Raw genomic sequence first — 17,192 nt, 5'->3', positions numbered from 1 at the left:
CTGAAGATGCATGATCCTCGTCTGTGAAAAGAAAGCTTATGTCTGTCGGAGGCGAGCCGTTGGTCGAGAAGTGGGCGGACATGAAGTGTGTGATCTGTAGAGGGTGTGTGCGGGTAACGGACCGAGGGGCGGTGACGCAGGGACCGGCGACTGTGCGAGGACGAGGACGAGTGCGGCCGCGACAACGGCGGCTGTGCGGGGGAGTGCGTCAACACGGCGGGCAGCTTCTTCTGCCGCTGCGCGCGCCAAGGGGCCGACCCCGCCGGCTGCAGGGGTGAGCTGGTCCCCTAGCTTGCTTCGCCTGGAGCCATTTCCTACTGTACCGGGGAAGGGGGGGCCCTTCAGGCACCTTCTCCAGCCGGAACTCCAGAGATTTACAAGTCCGGATCCGAATCCGCAATTCAAATTAACGCGAACAATTCAATAAGTCACTAAATCTACGGCAGATGTTTAAAGTAAATTTTTTTAAAAAAATTAATAAATCAATAAACAACAATTTTTTTTCTCGTTTCATTTTAATGATATAATAAATACTTCAAAATATTCAGAAATTTAAAATCCCGGAGGGCTCAGGCTATGAGGTGTCCAGGATTATTCTTTCTTTCTTTCTTTCTTTGTTTCTTGTACAGTACCTTACTAGGGATAATAATCACAAGCATGTTCCCTCGACGGGGAAGACTGATTCAACACAGCGTCTCACACTGGATGCCGTAAAGAACGGCCATTATTATGTACAAACATATTTTTTCTACGTCATTTAATGTTCGCAGGCTTTCACGGCCATTGTCTGAAGTAGCTTGGCTTCTGGGTTGTAGCCGTGTCCTTGGCGAATGGTCCACCATTATTTGCCAAGGACACGGCTACAACCCAGAAGCCAGGTTACTTTTCTATGTCATGTATTTTAAATCAGCAAAAAACGTATTTTGCAATATATATGTATGTAAATTACGTTAAAAAATATATAATCCTAATGCAAAATTACACTCAGAAGTTCTAAGATTGTATACTCATATAAATGACACTATTGTCTCGTGAGTGATTTACGTTTGACCTCGGAGTATTTCAACACTGTGTTTCTTACAAAACGCCTTAAACCTTTCTAGAGACAGTATGTTTGCAAATTTTTGCCAAGTAAAATGGTCCCGAGACCCTGGCGGTCAGTGCAGAGCGAGGCTATGACCCGGGTCCTGTGGCCGTGATCGCCAAGGGGTCATGTGTAGAGGTTCGTGGGTTCAATCTCCAGCACCCAGGCATGACTCGTGTTCATGGTTCAAGAAAAAACTATGCTTTAATGAAACATCAATCAAAATATAAAACTATGCTACCAAATTTTAGTAAGTAATACTCAGTGGCGTAGCAAGCGGGTGGCAGGGCCCGCCAGGGGCGCAAAGTAGCAGGGGGGGGGGGGGGGTGGAAGGGCGCCACCGCGACGGTTTCGCGTTACTGAAGGCCCCCCCCCTCTTTTAATCCAAGAGGGGGCGCCATTTTCAAGTCTGGCCCGTGGCACCAGTCACCTTAGCTACGCCACTGGCTAATACTCAGTAAAATGTGTTTCACATTTGCGAAACTGACCACAACAGTGTTGTAATATGTACGTGTGGTGGTCTCCAGAAGGGTTGTGTTGTAGAAGTGGAGTGCATGTCGCAGCCGCCGACCTCCCAGAGGCCTGGGTGAGCTGCCCGCGGGACTCGAGGGTACTCCTGCCGCTGGGCCGGGGGCGCGCCAGGGTGCGGCTGCCGAGGCCCGGCTCCAACGTGGACTGGTGGAGGTGCGTGCCTGCACTAGACACTAGCGGCACTGGCGCCGGACCTGCACCAGACACTAGCGGCACTGGCGCCGGACCTGCACCAGACACTAGCGGCACTGGCGCCGGACCTGCACCAGACACTAGCGGCACTGGCGCCGGACCTGCACCAGACACTAGCGGCACTGGCGCCGGACCTGCACCAGACACTAGCGGCACTGGCGCCGGACCTGCACCAGACACTAGCGGCACTGGCGCCGGACCTGCACCAGACACTAGCGGCACTGGCGCCGGACCTGCACCAGACACTAGCGGCACTGGCGCCGGACCTGCACCAGACACTAGCGGCACTGGCGCCGGACCTGCACCAGACACTAGCGGCACTGGCGCCGGACCTGCACCAGACACTAGCGGCACTGGCGCCGGACCTGCACCAGACACTAGCGGCACTGGCGCCGGACCTGCACCAGACACTAGCGGCACTGGCGCCGGACCTGCACCAGACACTAGCGGCACTGGCGCCGGACCTGCACCAGACACTAGCGGCACTGGCGCCGGACCTGCACCAGACACTAGCGGCACTGGCGCCGGACCTGCACCAGACACTAGCGGCACTGGCGCCGGACCTGCACCAGACACTAGCGGCACTGGCGCCGGACCTGCACCAGACACTAGCGGCACTGGCGCCGGACCTGCACCAGACACTAGCGGCACTGGCGCCGGACCTGCACCAGACACTAGCGGCACTGGCGCCGGACCTGCACCAGACACTAGCGGCACTGGCGCCGGACCTGCACCAGACACTAGCGGCACTGGCGCCGGACCTGCACCAGACACTAGCGGCACTGGCGCCGGACCTGCACCAGACACTAGCGGCACTGGCGCCGGACCTGCACCAGACACTAGCGGCACTGGCGCCGGACCTGCACCAGACACTAGCGGCACTGGCGCCGGACCTGCACCAGACACTAGCGGCACTGGCGCCGGACCTGCACCAGACACTAGCGGCACTGGCGCCGGACCTGCACCAGACACTAGCGGCACTGGCGCCGGACCTGCACCAGACACTAGCGGCACTGGCGCCGGACCTGCACCAGACACTAGCGGCACTGGCGCCGGACCTGCACCAGACACTAGCGGCACTGGCGCCGGACCTGCACCAGACACTAGCGGCACTGGCGCCGGACCTGCACCAGACACTAGCGGCACTGGCGCCGGACCTGCACCAGACACTAGCGGCACTGGCGCCGGACCTGCACCAGACACTAGCGGCACTAGCGCCGGACCTGCACCAGACACTAGCGGCACTAGCGCCGGACCTGCACCAGACACTAGCGGCACTAGCGCCGGACCTGCACCAGACACTAGCGGCACTAGCGCCGGACCTGCACCAGACACTAGCGGCACTGGCGCCGGACCTGCACCAGACACTAGCGGCACTGGCGCCGGACCTGCACCAGACACTAGCGACACTGGCGCCGGACCTGCACCAGACACTAGCGGCACTGGCGCCGGACCTGCACCAGACACTAGCGGCACTGGCGCCGGACCTGCACCAGACACTAGCGGCACTGGCGCCGGACCTGCACCAGACACTAGCGGCACTGGCGCCGGACCTGCACCAGACACTAGCGGCACTGGCGCCGGACCTGCACCAGACACTAGCGGCACTGGCGCCGGACCTGCACCAGACACTAGCGACACTGGCGCCGGACCTGCACCAGACACTAGCGGCACTGGCGCCGGACCTGCACCAGACACTAGCGACACTAGCGCCGGACCTGCACCAGACACTAGCGGCACTAGCGCCGGACCTGCACCAGACACTAGCGGCACTGGCGCCGGACCTGCACCAGACACTAGCGGCACTGGCGCCGGACCTGCACCAGACACTAGCGACACTAGCGCCGGACCTGCACCAGACACTAGCGGCACTAGCGCCGGACCTGCACCAGACACTAGCGGCACTGGCGCCGGACCTGCACCAGACACTAGCGGCACTGGCGCCGGACCTGCACCAGACACTAGCGGCACTGGCGCCGGACCTGCACCAGACACTAGCGGCACTAGCGCCGGACCTGCACCAGACACTAGCGACACTAGCGCCGGACCTGCACCAGACACTAGCGGCACTAGCGCCTGGCAGCTGCGAGACACTGGCGGCACTAGACACTAGGAGCACTAGACACTAGCAGCACTAGACACTAGCACCACTAGCGCCGGACAGCTGCTAGACGTCCTTGCCTCCACGCTTAATGTTTAGCTCGCGGTACCAACATTAGCTTGCGATTTGCTACCAGAACTGTAAGAATCAGCGGGTCCAATTAATGTTACTTTCTTTTTTTACAAAATGGTTCTCCAACACAGATGTCCATTTGTTAAAGTTATTTAATGAACGGTGGTAGTTTTTTAGGCAGTTGATATCTAAACACAGTGGATGCGTGCCATCAAACACTAACACGGGCGTACTGACTGCCCTGAGATGTTCAGACCTCGACAGTGCGGCAAGCCAGTTGCATTGCCGGCACCCAGTGGCGGCGCCCAGAGCCGTCCACGTAACAGAGGTCTCGATTGGGTTAGGAAAAAAAAGGGGGGGGGGGGGGTTGCACGGAATAGCCCCCGGGAAATGTAAAAAAAAAAAAATAACCTTTTTTGAAACAATTTTTTTTCCAAGAAAATCTGGAACTTTTAATTTCTACGATAATTTTGCTAATTTATCTTTAAAATTTTTTATTTTTTTTCTCAAATAAATAAATTATACTCCAGTTGGTTTCATAAATTCATAAGGTCAAATTCTTGTAAACTCGTGTCGTTTATATGTGGGAAATTATATAATTGAAAAAAAAAAGTTTTTCTTGTACTTGTACGATGTTTGTAATTGGAAGAGGTGTTGATGAGCGCCTGTCCGTCCGTGCACTGAGGGGGCGGGCGGGGGCGGTGGTTGCAGGTACGTGGAGGCCGTCCCGCCTTGGGGCAAGCAACTGGAGGCGGAGCTGCCCCCCGGCCGCCACGAGGTCACCTTCGTCGCCACCAACCCCGTCAGCAACTCCTCCGCCTCCTGCAGCGTCGTCGTGCTCGTGGCAGGTGCGCCCGCCTCGTCAGGGGCTTAACTGCGCCGGCGAGGCGCAGGGCCGGATCTTTGAATATATATATATATACTGTATAGAAGTCGCCAGCCCAGGTTAAAATATCTAATACGGTTTTGAGGTAGTTGGTTAATTCACCGCCGCAATCGCCACCATCTCTAGGGCATCGACTTGTGGTGGTCCCTAGCGGACAAGTGTCGAACTCTTCAAACACCCCTTCCCCCTCCCGTTGAACGACCTTGAGCTGCAGTGAATGATGGATGGGGGGTGCGGGCGAATGACAGCGGGCGACAGGGCTGCGCTCTAACGTGTAAATAACAACTAAGACGATACAGGGCGTTACGGCAGCGCACTGCAGCGGTGAAGTTCCCAAGCTGCTCATCATGCGCTTCTGAAAAACGTGGAGTAAATCCTATCCACTCGCGACTTCTATACAGTATATATATTCAAAGGCCGGATTCAGGGGAGGGCAACCGGGGCGAAAGCCCCGGGGCCTCCACAGACGGAGGGCCCCCACTAATCCTTTGATTTTTTTTTTTTTTTTTCGTTGTTTTACCTTTACCTACAGTCAGTGGCATAGCCAGGATTTCTGTATGGGGGGGGGGGGGTTAAGAAGCATGCCCCCCCCCCCCCCCCCCGTATTAAAGCGTGGGGTCCGTGGGTCCTCCCCCGGGAAATTTTGGATTTTAAGGTGTAAAATAGTGCTATTTTAGCAGTTTTCGGTACTTTAATTTAAATATTGTAATGGTAAAAATTTTATTAATTTTAATATAAAATTTGTTTGAGTGATGAATAAGAAATTAATTAAAGATTTGGTGTAAGGGGGGGGGGGGATTGAACCACTAAACACCCCCCCCCCCCATGGCTACGCCCCTGCCTACAGTGCTTTGTACATACATGATTATATTATCGTTAAATATCAACAGGAATATTCATTAACACTAAAATTAAATTTCATATAATTCTTGTCTCCGATTACATTTATGTATGTTTTTTTTAAATACTAAGAGAATCTATTTGATTTCACAATAATTTATTTATTGGAAAACTCGACTGAAAAAAAAAAAATTGTTCATTTTATTTGTAAAATAATTTGGGGCCAGGGGGCCTCCGCTCCTCTGTTGCCCCGAGGCCTCCAGACATCTAAATCCGGCTCTGGCGAGGCGGGATGATAAGCGCGACGCTCGCTGGTGCTTCTAGCGCGGTGTCTCCTCTGGACTGGCGCGCAGTCTTCTCGTCGTCACAGGATAACTGTGAAATTGGAGCGGTGACCGTAACATTATATGGCCGAGAAATGAAGATAAAGGTGTAATGCATGTCCCTAAAGTGCTTTCAAGAATCTGTACCGGTTGTTTTACGTCTAAAAATTACTCTGAAAACACGTGTTTTTAGCAATTTTAAATCTTCTAAATATAGAGCTTATACAGGAACCAAATCTACTTTCCGGCCCTCAGCGAACTCTTAAATGCTTTTCGTAAACATACCCCACTCGTGTATCTCGAGTAGTTTTGAAATCGCGTTGTTTTATCCTGAAGCTCTGCACCACCGTATGTGTGCCCGGGTAGGCGGAGCCCTTTAAGGGCGTATGTCCCTTTCCAGGTCATCCCTACTAATCCCTACTGATAGTATAAATGCGAAAGTGTGTTTGTGTGTTTGTCCTTCATTTACGCAGCAACGGAGCAACGGATCGACATGATTATTTTTTTTTACATAGAGATAGTTTATGGGCCGGATAGTGACATAGACTACATATAATTATGAAATTCCGTTCCTAAGGAAGTGAAAAGGGAGTAAATTCAGTTTTTTTTAAATAGAACATCATAGGATGTACTAGGTCATAGACACACAAACGTTGAGTTTCTGTCATTTCTCAATTTCCGCCACACGGTTATATAGTAAGGTCTGACAACTTCCTATCCTTCTTCTGTGGCGAAACCCATCCGCTTGGTGAAGCTCGCGGCTGTTAGCGAACTAAAGGCGCTAATAACAATTTAAATTATAACTTCGTGAATAAATGGCGTTTTTTCTTGAATTTGTAACGCGTTATCGCTTGGTGCGTCCGTCACGTCTTGCCTAGGAGTTACCTGCCTCAGAATTTTTTATGATTTTAAAAGAATTAATAAAATAAAATACGTTTTTTTCTGATTAGCCACCTGCATTGCCTTTAAACTCAAAAATGTTAAGTTATTCCTTTCCGTTTAGTTTTCCTTATCTATACTGCACAAAAATGTTAAAAATTTAACTTTTCCAGATCATAATGCTACAGGTATGCACTATATATAACGAAATAAATCAAAGGAAAGGACTGAAATGTGTGGAAATGTTATCTACTTGAACATATTAATGTGAAATAACCGAAATAATCTTAATCGATAAAAATGGAAATGAAATAAATCCACATATACGGAAGTGAGTCGGAAACCTAATACATCAAACAAAATCACTCGTTACAATAGAAATAAAATTATGTATACCCAAGTGTATTAAAATAAATAAAATGAAGTAGAAAAACAACAAACAGCGTCAAAAGATCCCATTTATAACGAAATAAGTGTACTTTGATAGAAACTTACATACCTGTTTATATATATATATATATATATATATATATATAACATTTTGTTGACAGTTGAGCCACTCAAAAAGTAGTATATGATATTGTTTCAGTTAGTTTGTTCGTGCCGGACCTGAAGTGCTGAAGTGTGACGGCGCGGTGTTGCGGTGTTGCAGACGCGGAGAGGCCGCGCGTGCTGAGCTGCCCGCAGTCGTTCCGCGTGCAGCTGGACCCGGGGAAGACGTCTCGCGCCGTCACGTGGGACGAGCCCGTGTTCGCCGACAACGTGGCCGTGCTCTACCCCGTCTACAAGTCCAAGGTACTCGCCGTCACACCCTGCCGGCAGTCAATCTGCACCCTGTGCGAGGCTAGAAGAAGGGCAGCTCCCTGTGCGAGGCTAGGAAGAGGGCAAGACGCTGTGAGAGGCTAGAAGGGCTGCTCTCTGTGTGAGGCTAGAAGTATGGCAGCTCCCTGTGCTCAGCTAGGAAGAGAGCAGCTCCCTGTGCGAGGCTAGAAGAAGGGCAGCTCCCTGTGCGAGGCTAGGAGGATGGCAGCTTCCTGTGTGAGGCTAGAAGGATGGCAGTACCCTGTGCGAGGCTAGAAGGACAGCTCCCTGTGCGAGGCTAGGAATGAGGGCAGCACCCTGTGCGAGGCTTGAAGGATGGCAGCTCCCTGTGCGAGGCTAGGAGGATGGCAGCTTCCTGTGCGATGCTATAAGGACAGCACTATGTGCGAGGCTACGCACTGCCTGTTCCTGAATTTGGCAATTACACCGGAATAGACGAGTTTAGCTGGTACCGGAATGTTTGGCCGGTAATCTCATGCAAAGAACATGATGTTGGTCCTGCAGCTGCCGTGCCTGTTGCAGAGCCCCGGCCAGCAGATGTCCGCCGGGCTGCACCACGTCAACTACCTGGCGCACGACGCGGCGGGCAACCGCGCCACCTGCCACTTCTCCGTGCACGTCAAGGGTGGGTGGAGGCGTGGCTTCGACCCTCCCCCGCCCCTTTTCCCGCCAATGGTGACGTCACAATACAAGATGTTGTCAAAGGCTTATCGGAGGCTGTAGATATGGACGCTTAAGCCTCAATATGGACTTTTCAAGCCTTTCGTATTTTGACGTGACAACGTCTAATAAATCGATGAACGCCGGCTGCACGCACGAAAAAGGATGACTCATTGTCCCGTTACGCTCATTGTCCCGTTTTGCTTTGTCCCGTTACGCTCATTGTACGCTTGCGCCGCATCTATCTCTCTTACACTCGATTGGAACAACCATCGATTTGACTTTTTCGAGGCACATTAAACTTGAAACACTCCCATTCGTTTCCTACTTTTCCTATCATCGTCCTATTCTTAACAGAATAACACAGATTGGAATAAGTTAAATAGCAAACATGTATAAAAGTTATAGTTAAAATAATCTGTTCGTTAAAGAAATAAACATATTTGAATGAATGAGTGCAAATAAAAGTAAATTTATCAATTAAATTGTAGATTTCATTTCACTCCTTCATTGTATCTATACAAAATAGTGATAATTCAATAAAAATTATTCCATTTAATTCATAAAAGTATGCAATCATTTCATCAATGTTTTGTTATGACGTGGTCACGTTAAACTATCGTCCGTAAACCGACTTTACAGACAACCAATTTTTTTTAAGTACTAAAATTAAATTGTTTGTTTTTTAAAGCTTTTTCAGACTATTTTAACCACAATTCACTAAATAATTGCTAAAATTATTCTATATACCCTTAAAGATTCATTGTTAAATACTCTAATTATTAATAGCCAAACCATTTATTTGTAAAGTAGATATCGTTTACACACATCTCAAGAGTATGCCTGTTTTTTTGTTGTTTTTTTTAATCAATCGAGTGTTTTGCCTGATCTTTCATCACGTGAGTAAATTATTGATTTATTTCCTTCAAAAGAACGGCCTCAAACCGTAATTCATTTAACTGTTAGTTACATTACCTGCCCAATTAATATTACATCATCAATGCTTCAATTTAGGTGATTTCACAGATGCCTGTTTTTCCAGGCCGCCCATGTGGTAGTTTGTAAAGAAAAAAGGGAGGAGGGGGTAGTAGATCTAGGTATGGAGCATTTTTAATATTTTGGAAGAAGAATGGTGACTTGTAAGTATATTTGTAAAACAACACTAAATAAAAATATTTTAGTGTTGAACCACTTGTATGTAATACCAGATTTTAAATAATTTTCTTGAAAGAATAACACTTTGGGGGGGGGGGGGGGACCTTCCCCCCGGACATGGGCGCCCTTGCTTTTTTTTATCATAAAACATGTTTGATTTTACAGTTTTGGCTTCATGTATAAATAACATGAATTTTTGTAGGTTGTACATAAAATTCTATTTCCAAACGTTAGAAGAGAGCATGGCTATTAATTACAGCTATAAAGTCTTGTTCTATGTCTTTTGCTTTTTGATCATGCGTATTGAATATGTTTTGTTCTTAAGCAGGTTATAATCATGTGCCAGATGTTATGAATGTGGCATTAGCCAACTAGCAAATGAGAGTGGCTAGAGTTTTCAGAAAACACCATTTAAATATGTAGGACTATTTAAAAAATTTTAGCATTTATTTTTTCAGCGGTTTAATTTAAGTTATTTGATATTTATATATTACTAATAATATTTTCTGTGCACGATTTTTTTTTTGCAGAATCCGGCTACCGAAGTGATGGTGTTATTGCTCCTGTAAGTGAAACCATGGTTAGATAAACTACCAGCACTCTCTATGAAATGTTAATTTTCTCTTCTCGCTTGCATAACTATAGTGATGGGCATCTGAATAATTTAATTATTGTTAGAATCGGGTTTATATTTTCAAGTCTAAATTTGACAGCTTTGCATACCTATATTAAAAATAATACATCACAACGAAATGTTCTTAATTATAGTGAACTATGAAGTAAATTGTGCCAGTGTGATTATTACCATACATTAATTCCTTTTTTTTTTTTACAGAGGCCGATGTATCTTCGTAGAAAGGTCGTATGTCAAGGAAAACAGCGAATAATAAAAGTCACATTCCCAGTAAGTAGTTTCACTGCGTTTATTTCCACGAATGTCTTTCAATTACTTATAAGGTTTGTGTTACATGTATAAACAGCAACTTCAGTGGCAGTACTCCAGCTTCTAACACTGAGATTCAGAACGATGAGCTTACACAAAAGCATTGAATTAAATTTGTTCGTTTGGCAATAATTTATTTTTAAGTGTAATCATTTACTACGGAACGCATGCCCAGTCTCTGATTGACTACACGACGCTCTGTTGTCGGGTGTTATGCCTGGTTGGCGCCATTTTCTGAGGTCGGTACCAACTGAATCGGCCAGCTTCTGTCACAGAAGTTTGCTGACGGCGAGAGAGCCTTTGGGGAGTCAAATATGTAGGCGTAGTGCAATCTGCAGTCGCCTACGCGAGGTAACCTCCTCATAGTTTCCATGATGGAGGCTGTTTATCAGTAGTGCTGAGCCATGCCATGTCATACGAATGATTTGGATGAATGATTGACAATATCAACCACTGCGTGAGACACGATTATTTCTTGGATTCATTGTTTAGCAAAGTAAGCTTTAAGTGCGTATGTATATGCTTCCCTTGACCATTATAGACCAGCAAAAAAAAAAAAAAAATCAGACGAAACCGTGACGCAATCACGTGTCACTCGCCAAAGGATGTGTGACATTGTTTTCGACCAATGAGCGTTCTTAAATTGTATGCAGGCGAGTTGAGTCTAGCCTCGAGCGATATAAATCCGTAAAATGATCGTGTTTCAAGCATGACGGGAATAATTCCTCCTTATAATCGTAGATATTCTTGATTTAACAAAAATTTCTAGGACATACGCGCGCAGTTGTAGTTTGGCACTGTTTGTCATTGGAAAAAAATCCATAAATGCTGAATCAGCTGAAGTCAAACAGATGAATCCAACGGTGAAACTAAAACAGGTGTTACGGACAACACAACAAAGACAGCACAGACGAACAACTTCGAACTTCGATATCAGACAGCACAAGTTTGATTGTGTTCGTCTGTGCTACCGTAGTTGTACTGTTCATAATACTTGTTCAGGTTCATCGTTGGATTCATCTGTTTGAGATAAGCTGATTTAGGCATATTTTTTTCTATGGGTTTATGTTTTAATTTGTATTTCGTATTTTGCATTTATGTATTGTTACCCATGGCAAACAGTCCCACAGTGCAATGGCACTGAACACTGCGCGACTCGTGTGAAGAGCGGGGGTACTGCCGCCTGCAGTGGGACAGAGGTGACGAGTGTGGTTGCGTGTGGTTGCGTGTGGTTGCGTGTGGTTGCGTGTGGCTCCGCAGGTGGTGGTTCCCTCGGGGTGCTTCCTGAGGCGCTCCCGCCACAACCTGCTGGCCGTCCAGACCTTCGGCGGGGCTCGCTCGGACCTGCACACCACCACAGGTCAGCTCACACCACCACAGGTCAGCTCACATCACCACAGGTCAGCTCACACCACCACAGGTCAGCTCACATCACCCCAGGTCAGCTCACATCACCACTGGTCAGCTCACACCGGCACCAGGATCACGTGGCAAACCCCCATTAAGTAGGACCAGGCCCTGACATCTCGGAGTTTTCCCATAGTTTTGCTACAGGTCCAATTTTTTATCTATCATCCAAATATTTTGGCAATCTAAGCCATAAATAATATATCCCAGACCTTGTTTACTCCAGCATGTTTACTAACAGGCTCCAGTCTGTAAGCGCCGAGGGGAAATTATTTATCTTTGAAAGATTTGTGCAATGGGAGTGCATGACTTGATGTTAGCTTTTGGACATACGCCATTGCTATGCACTTTTCCAACTTCCTCAGAGAAATATGCATACCGGGCATTGATATTATCTTTGAAAGATTTGTTAAATGGGAGTGCATGACTTGATGTTAGCTTATGTACATACGCCATTGCTATGCACAATTATTTATTAGGTACTTCCCGCGGGCGACTACAGCTGTCGTGATAATCACGGCGCTTCACAAGTGTCGACTTCAACAAGTAGCCAGATATAAGTCCTATGCCATGTCAAACAAAACAAAACAAAAAACACACGGAAACTTTATTGCAAGCGGTTTCAAAATAATTGAACTTGCAAGATGGCAGGGCCTAATCCCCTTAAATACAGACTAAAAGGAAACACACAATTCTTGCCGCTTCTGCACACGAGAAATTTCGGACTGTAATGGGGAGGAAATACGTTATTGAAGCTCAATAAAGAATTACAATGATCCTTCCAAAATAATCTCTCTGTAATCTTATGTAGCTAAGTTTCTGCCCTTTTTTTTTTTTGTTGTAATCATTGAAGGGAGTGGTCCGGCCCTCACTGACTTCACCCCCCCCCCCCCCCTCATACTTCTAAGTCTTGGTCTGGTCAACAGTTTCCCCGGCGATCAGGCGCAGCCCTCTCGAAATTAGTATAAGTATAGTCCGTGTCACGCAACTTGTCTCGGATTACCACAGTTCCCAAAAGCAGTACCAGTGACACCCGTTTCCCAACTTTCATTGCAGAGCGACCCACGATGTTTGTTCACGAACATGAAATCTGTGAAGCCTAGTGCAATTCCTCTTAAATACTACTGGCAGTCAGGTAGCTTTGGTAAATCTGTAACTGTTTGTAAATTGCTTTAATAGTTTGTTAATAACCGGAAAAATATACATGACGAATATTCTTCCGAGGCCCAGATCGTCCTCAATATAAAATGTTAAATTTTTTTTTGACGTGATAACGTCTTATAAATAGATGAACGCCGGCTGCACGCACGAAAAAGCATGACTCATTGTCACGTTCCTCCTGAGCCGAGCGTGCAAGAACCGGCCAACCACCGTGCGAGAAAATCTTCCATAATATCAAACAGGTTAAGGCGGGCTTTTTTAAACTAATTGTTCGCGATTATATTTAAACAAATTATTTAAATTAAATTTTGCAAAAACTGTAAATAATGTTTGAAAATTTAAAAAAGTATGCAATTTTTCATCAATGTTTTCTTATGACGTTATCACGTAACATTATCGTCCGTAAACTGACTTTACAGACAAAACCCCCCCCCCCTTTTATTTGTTTTTTGGGGGGTGGGAGGGGATGCCGAAATGTAAGTAACTCAGGCTTTCGTTGCTCGTGGTGCATGATGATAGTCGGTGCTGTTGAGGTGTAGGTAGAGACCGGAAAAATTCGCGTGTTCATTTCATGATATGCTATAATCCAAACAACTGTATCTTTATATTGCCTTTGTGATTGAATCACAGTTAGAGACCCGGAAAATTCGCGGGTTCAACGACCTCCAGGATAGACTCCAATATCCTCTACACACTCGGGCAAATGCCAACTGTTCATTGGCTGCTGACTTGTGAGTCGTCTCGACTGGGTGGCCTGTGATTCGACACTTCTATGAGTGATGGGTCTCTAATTGGCCCTCAGACCTCCAGATTAACATTGAACAAATGACAGAAGCAGCACTAAGGTATAATCATTTGAATTTTAGCATAACACGAAATGAATTCGCGAATTTTCCGGGTCTCTACTCACAGTTTATCTGAAAAACTTTGAGCCAATGAAAAAAAAATTCAACCAAAATAAGTATCGAATCGCAAGCGTCCCAGTTGACAGGTGTCGCGAGTCAGTAGCCAGTGAGCATAGGTGGCATTTTCCGGGATGTGTAGGGGATTGTGGAGTCTATTCCCTAGAGGTCATCGAAATCGCGAATTTTTTCAGTGTCTGGGGGCCGTATTCCAAGACACAAAAATAAGGGTTTAGGTGTTGAATATGCAATACCTGTACCCTAACCATATTCCAAGTGCACGATAGGACACGGCCAGTCCCTTATTTTTAGGGCACTGATTTTTGGTGTCCTATCTGTTGCCGATTTGATCCATAACTGTATATATATATATATATATATATATATATATATATTCCTTTTTAATGAACTTTAACGGAACTTTTACGATTACAACTTCCCCCCTAATATCTTAAAAAACAGCAAACATAAATACGGCCAAAAATTCATCGTTTATTCTTGTACAACCAAAATTAAATATTTTATTTCACATTATAATTCCATAGTTTAAAAATAAGGTTAAAATTACGATGGATTCCACGAAGTACAACTGTTTATAGCCTCGAACAAGTCCTCATTTATTAAAACGGCTGCCGATCTGATACCTTACAGGGGTTCAGTTAGGACACGTTTTGGAATACGACCCGAGAGTTAGCGTACGGCAGTTGCCCAACAAGGCAGTGCATATTCGCTACCTTACTCAAACGACTTGGAATACCGCCCTGGGTGTAGGAGGCGCCGCGCGGAGGAGGGGAAGTGTGTGTGGTCACACGGGGTCGCCGCGGGGGGGCTGGTTCGCAGGTCGCCGGGCCCGGCACAAGCCCTGGGGCACCCGGAGGACACACGGCTCGCCGGGGGTGCCGCCCTGCTGCGTCTGACACCCCCCTTACCCCCACCAAGCCGTCACTTCAGCGACGAGCGAGCGAAGCCGCGGCGAGCGAGCAGCGAGAGGTCAACAGAAAACTTCTGTAATGGGGTTTCGCAAGGCACCGCATCAGAAACCCCCTGACTTCAAGACCAGCAACAGAACAACCACAATGCATATCATTCTAACCCATGGCTTAACAGCAGCGTCATGTATTTCAGGAACAGTTGAATATGTATAGAGACCGGAAAAATTCGCGAATTCATTTCGCGATGGGCTAATATACAAATAGTTTATACCTCAGTACTGCCTCTGCTATTGGCTCACAACTCACCTGGATGACTCTGGGCCAATGAGAAACGCCCGACCAAAGCTTTGTCGAATCACAGGCTGCTACGTTGGGACGTCCCACAATACAGCAGCCAATGAGTGGGTGACATTGGACCGAGTGTACGTAGAACTATGGAGTTCATCCTGGAGGTCATTGAACCCGCGTATTTTTCCGGTCCCTAAATATGTACCAGAAACACACCAGATAATTTCTCTCTTTGTCAATGGCACACATGGGTTGTGGCCACCGAAATTTGATTCCTACTGCCATAGAGTCCTCCTTCAGCGTAAAGAATTACTGTAATATCTATGGACTTTAAAGCGAAAAAAAAATTGTGCCTCAACTGTTCCATAAACTAACATACTCTTCGTGGTGGCTACAGCAGATGGTTCTGTGTTCTGCTGTGAACATTCACGTGTATGGAATAAATAGGGTTCTGTTAGCGAGATATTGGAAGTTTCGTCAATACTCCGTGATGATTCTTATGGGTTCGTGTTCGAACGAATTGAGAGCCCACCACCCAAGATTTTACGAATATTTCCGTAACCTTACGAAGATCCGTGAATGATTTGCAGCAAATGATCTTCGCAAAATTACGTTGAAAACATTGAACCGTGTATGTGTGTTTGTTGTTCAAGCTAGAGTTAACGTTAGGTGACCAACCAACCTGTTTTTTTTTGCATTAAGGTTCGTTTTTATCCACTGTTGCCCTGCAGTACAAGGAAGACGAAATGCAGGGTGTCCATAAACGAATGTCCCAGGTTCAATGGTATATTTTAACAGTTTATTTGCGACTGTTTACAACAAATCTTACATCATATTAAAAGGTAAAATAACCTAGTTTTTCTTTAAAATGTTCAATACGTGCACCTTCAGTTATACAGTACACTTCCAACCTAAAGTACAATTCTTCCCTCACTTTGGTTAACAAGTCCGGAGTAATGGAAGCCTCTTCAGTCCTGTGTCGCAACTCCGGCAAATCATTAGGTAGCGGCGGAACGTAGAAACTGTCTTTTATAAAGCCCCAAAGGAAACCATCGCATGGCGTTAGTGTCAGGTGAACATGGAGGCCAGCGAAAAGGGCTCTGTCGTCTCGACCATTACGACCAGACCAACTGCCAGGTACTTAGATGTTCAACCACTATCGCACAAAGAGATTACAATGGGGAGGGGCTCCATCCTTTTGCCAAATACAGTTTACAGGTTTACCTTCTACTAATTGGAGAAATTACGTTCAGCAGTCGCCATCTTGCGTAGGTGGCGCTGCGAGAGAGAGAACAACAAATCAGTACTCGCGCACGCGTTTATCTAAAACTGTTTGAGTTACTCTCTAATTGTGACCTTGAACCAACACTTACAATGCTTACAGTTGATATTATTAATATTTATAACTGGGACATTGTTTTATGGACAGACATATGGACATATGGGATTTCCATTTTTAACCAAGTGTGTTGCGAAAAGTTCTACATTTTTCACTTAAACCACCACATAATAATCTATTCTATTTTGTGTTCCTGAAAAAGCCCCATTCAGTTTTTAAGGGTATGAATACCTACCATGTTATTAGGAATAACTTAATTTTCAAGTTGTGTTCAAATAATAGATAATGATGGCTATTGTGTAACATTTATCGTACACGTTTTTCTATATCTAATATCTAATTTTTCAAGATTTTTATCAATTATTATCTATCTGCCAAATGTCATTTATTTTAATGAGAAAAATATTTTTAATTTATTTTTATTCTGACGATATCTGCAAATGTTTGTTAGCTAACAAAGTGTGATTACGAAATATTTTATGTATCCTATTTAAATTACATTATTGTAGATATGTGTATTATGATTATTTAAAAAAAGTTGGTCACCCAGCAATAACCACGAAATGGAATAAAATGAAGTTTTGCTTGGAAATAACATATTACCTGAACTGATGTATAAAATTGCTTTTATCTCGGTCGCTTGGGGCATATTTAATGCACACTTGCAAAAACCTG

The 17,192-nt window shown here is 46.0% G+C and overlaps 2 protein-coding genes across 3 annotated transcripts in view; one reads left to right on the top strand and one right to left on the bottom strand.

Moving 5' to 3' along the window:
• Positions 1-38: 38 nt before the first annotated feature.
• LOC134534611 (sushi, von Willebrand factor type A, EGF and pentraxin domain-containing protein 1-like) lies at positions 39-16,801 on the top strand. The gene is made up of 10 exons (XM_063373094.1): positions 39-85; positions 141-274; positions 1,648-1,768; positions 4,692-4,828; positions 7,561-7,703; positions 8,253-8,355; positions 10,076-10,110; positions 10,381-10,449; positions 11,749-11,848; positions 14,799-16,801. The coding sequence occupies exons 1-10, from the start codon at positions 39-41 to the stop codon at positions 14,873-14,875; spliced, it is 966 nt and encodes a 321-aa protein (XP_063229164.1). The 3' UTR covers positions 14,876-16,801.
• The window catches only part of LOC134534261 (uncharacterized), a 63,634-nt gene continuing 56,885 nt past the window's right edge, over positions 10,444-17,192 (bottom strand). For both annotated transcript variants that reach the window (XM_063372553.1, XM_063372554.1), the window contains one exon: positions 10,444-11,832. The gene's annotated coding sequence lies outside the window, so the exon portion shown is untranslated. The remainder of the gene's footprint in view (positions 11,833-17,192) is intronic.

Source organism: Bacillus rossius, chromosome 7 (genome assembly GCF_032445375.1).
Source record: "Bacillus rossius redtenbacheri isolate Brsri chromosome 7, Brsri_v3, whole genome shotgun sequence".
NCBI lineage: Eukaryota > Metazoa > Arthropoda > Insecta > Phasmatodea > Bacillidae > Bacillus > Bacillus rossius.
This window is presented reverse-complemented; position numbering and strand designations above follow the sequence as displayed.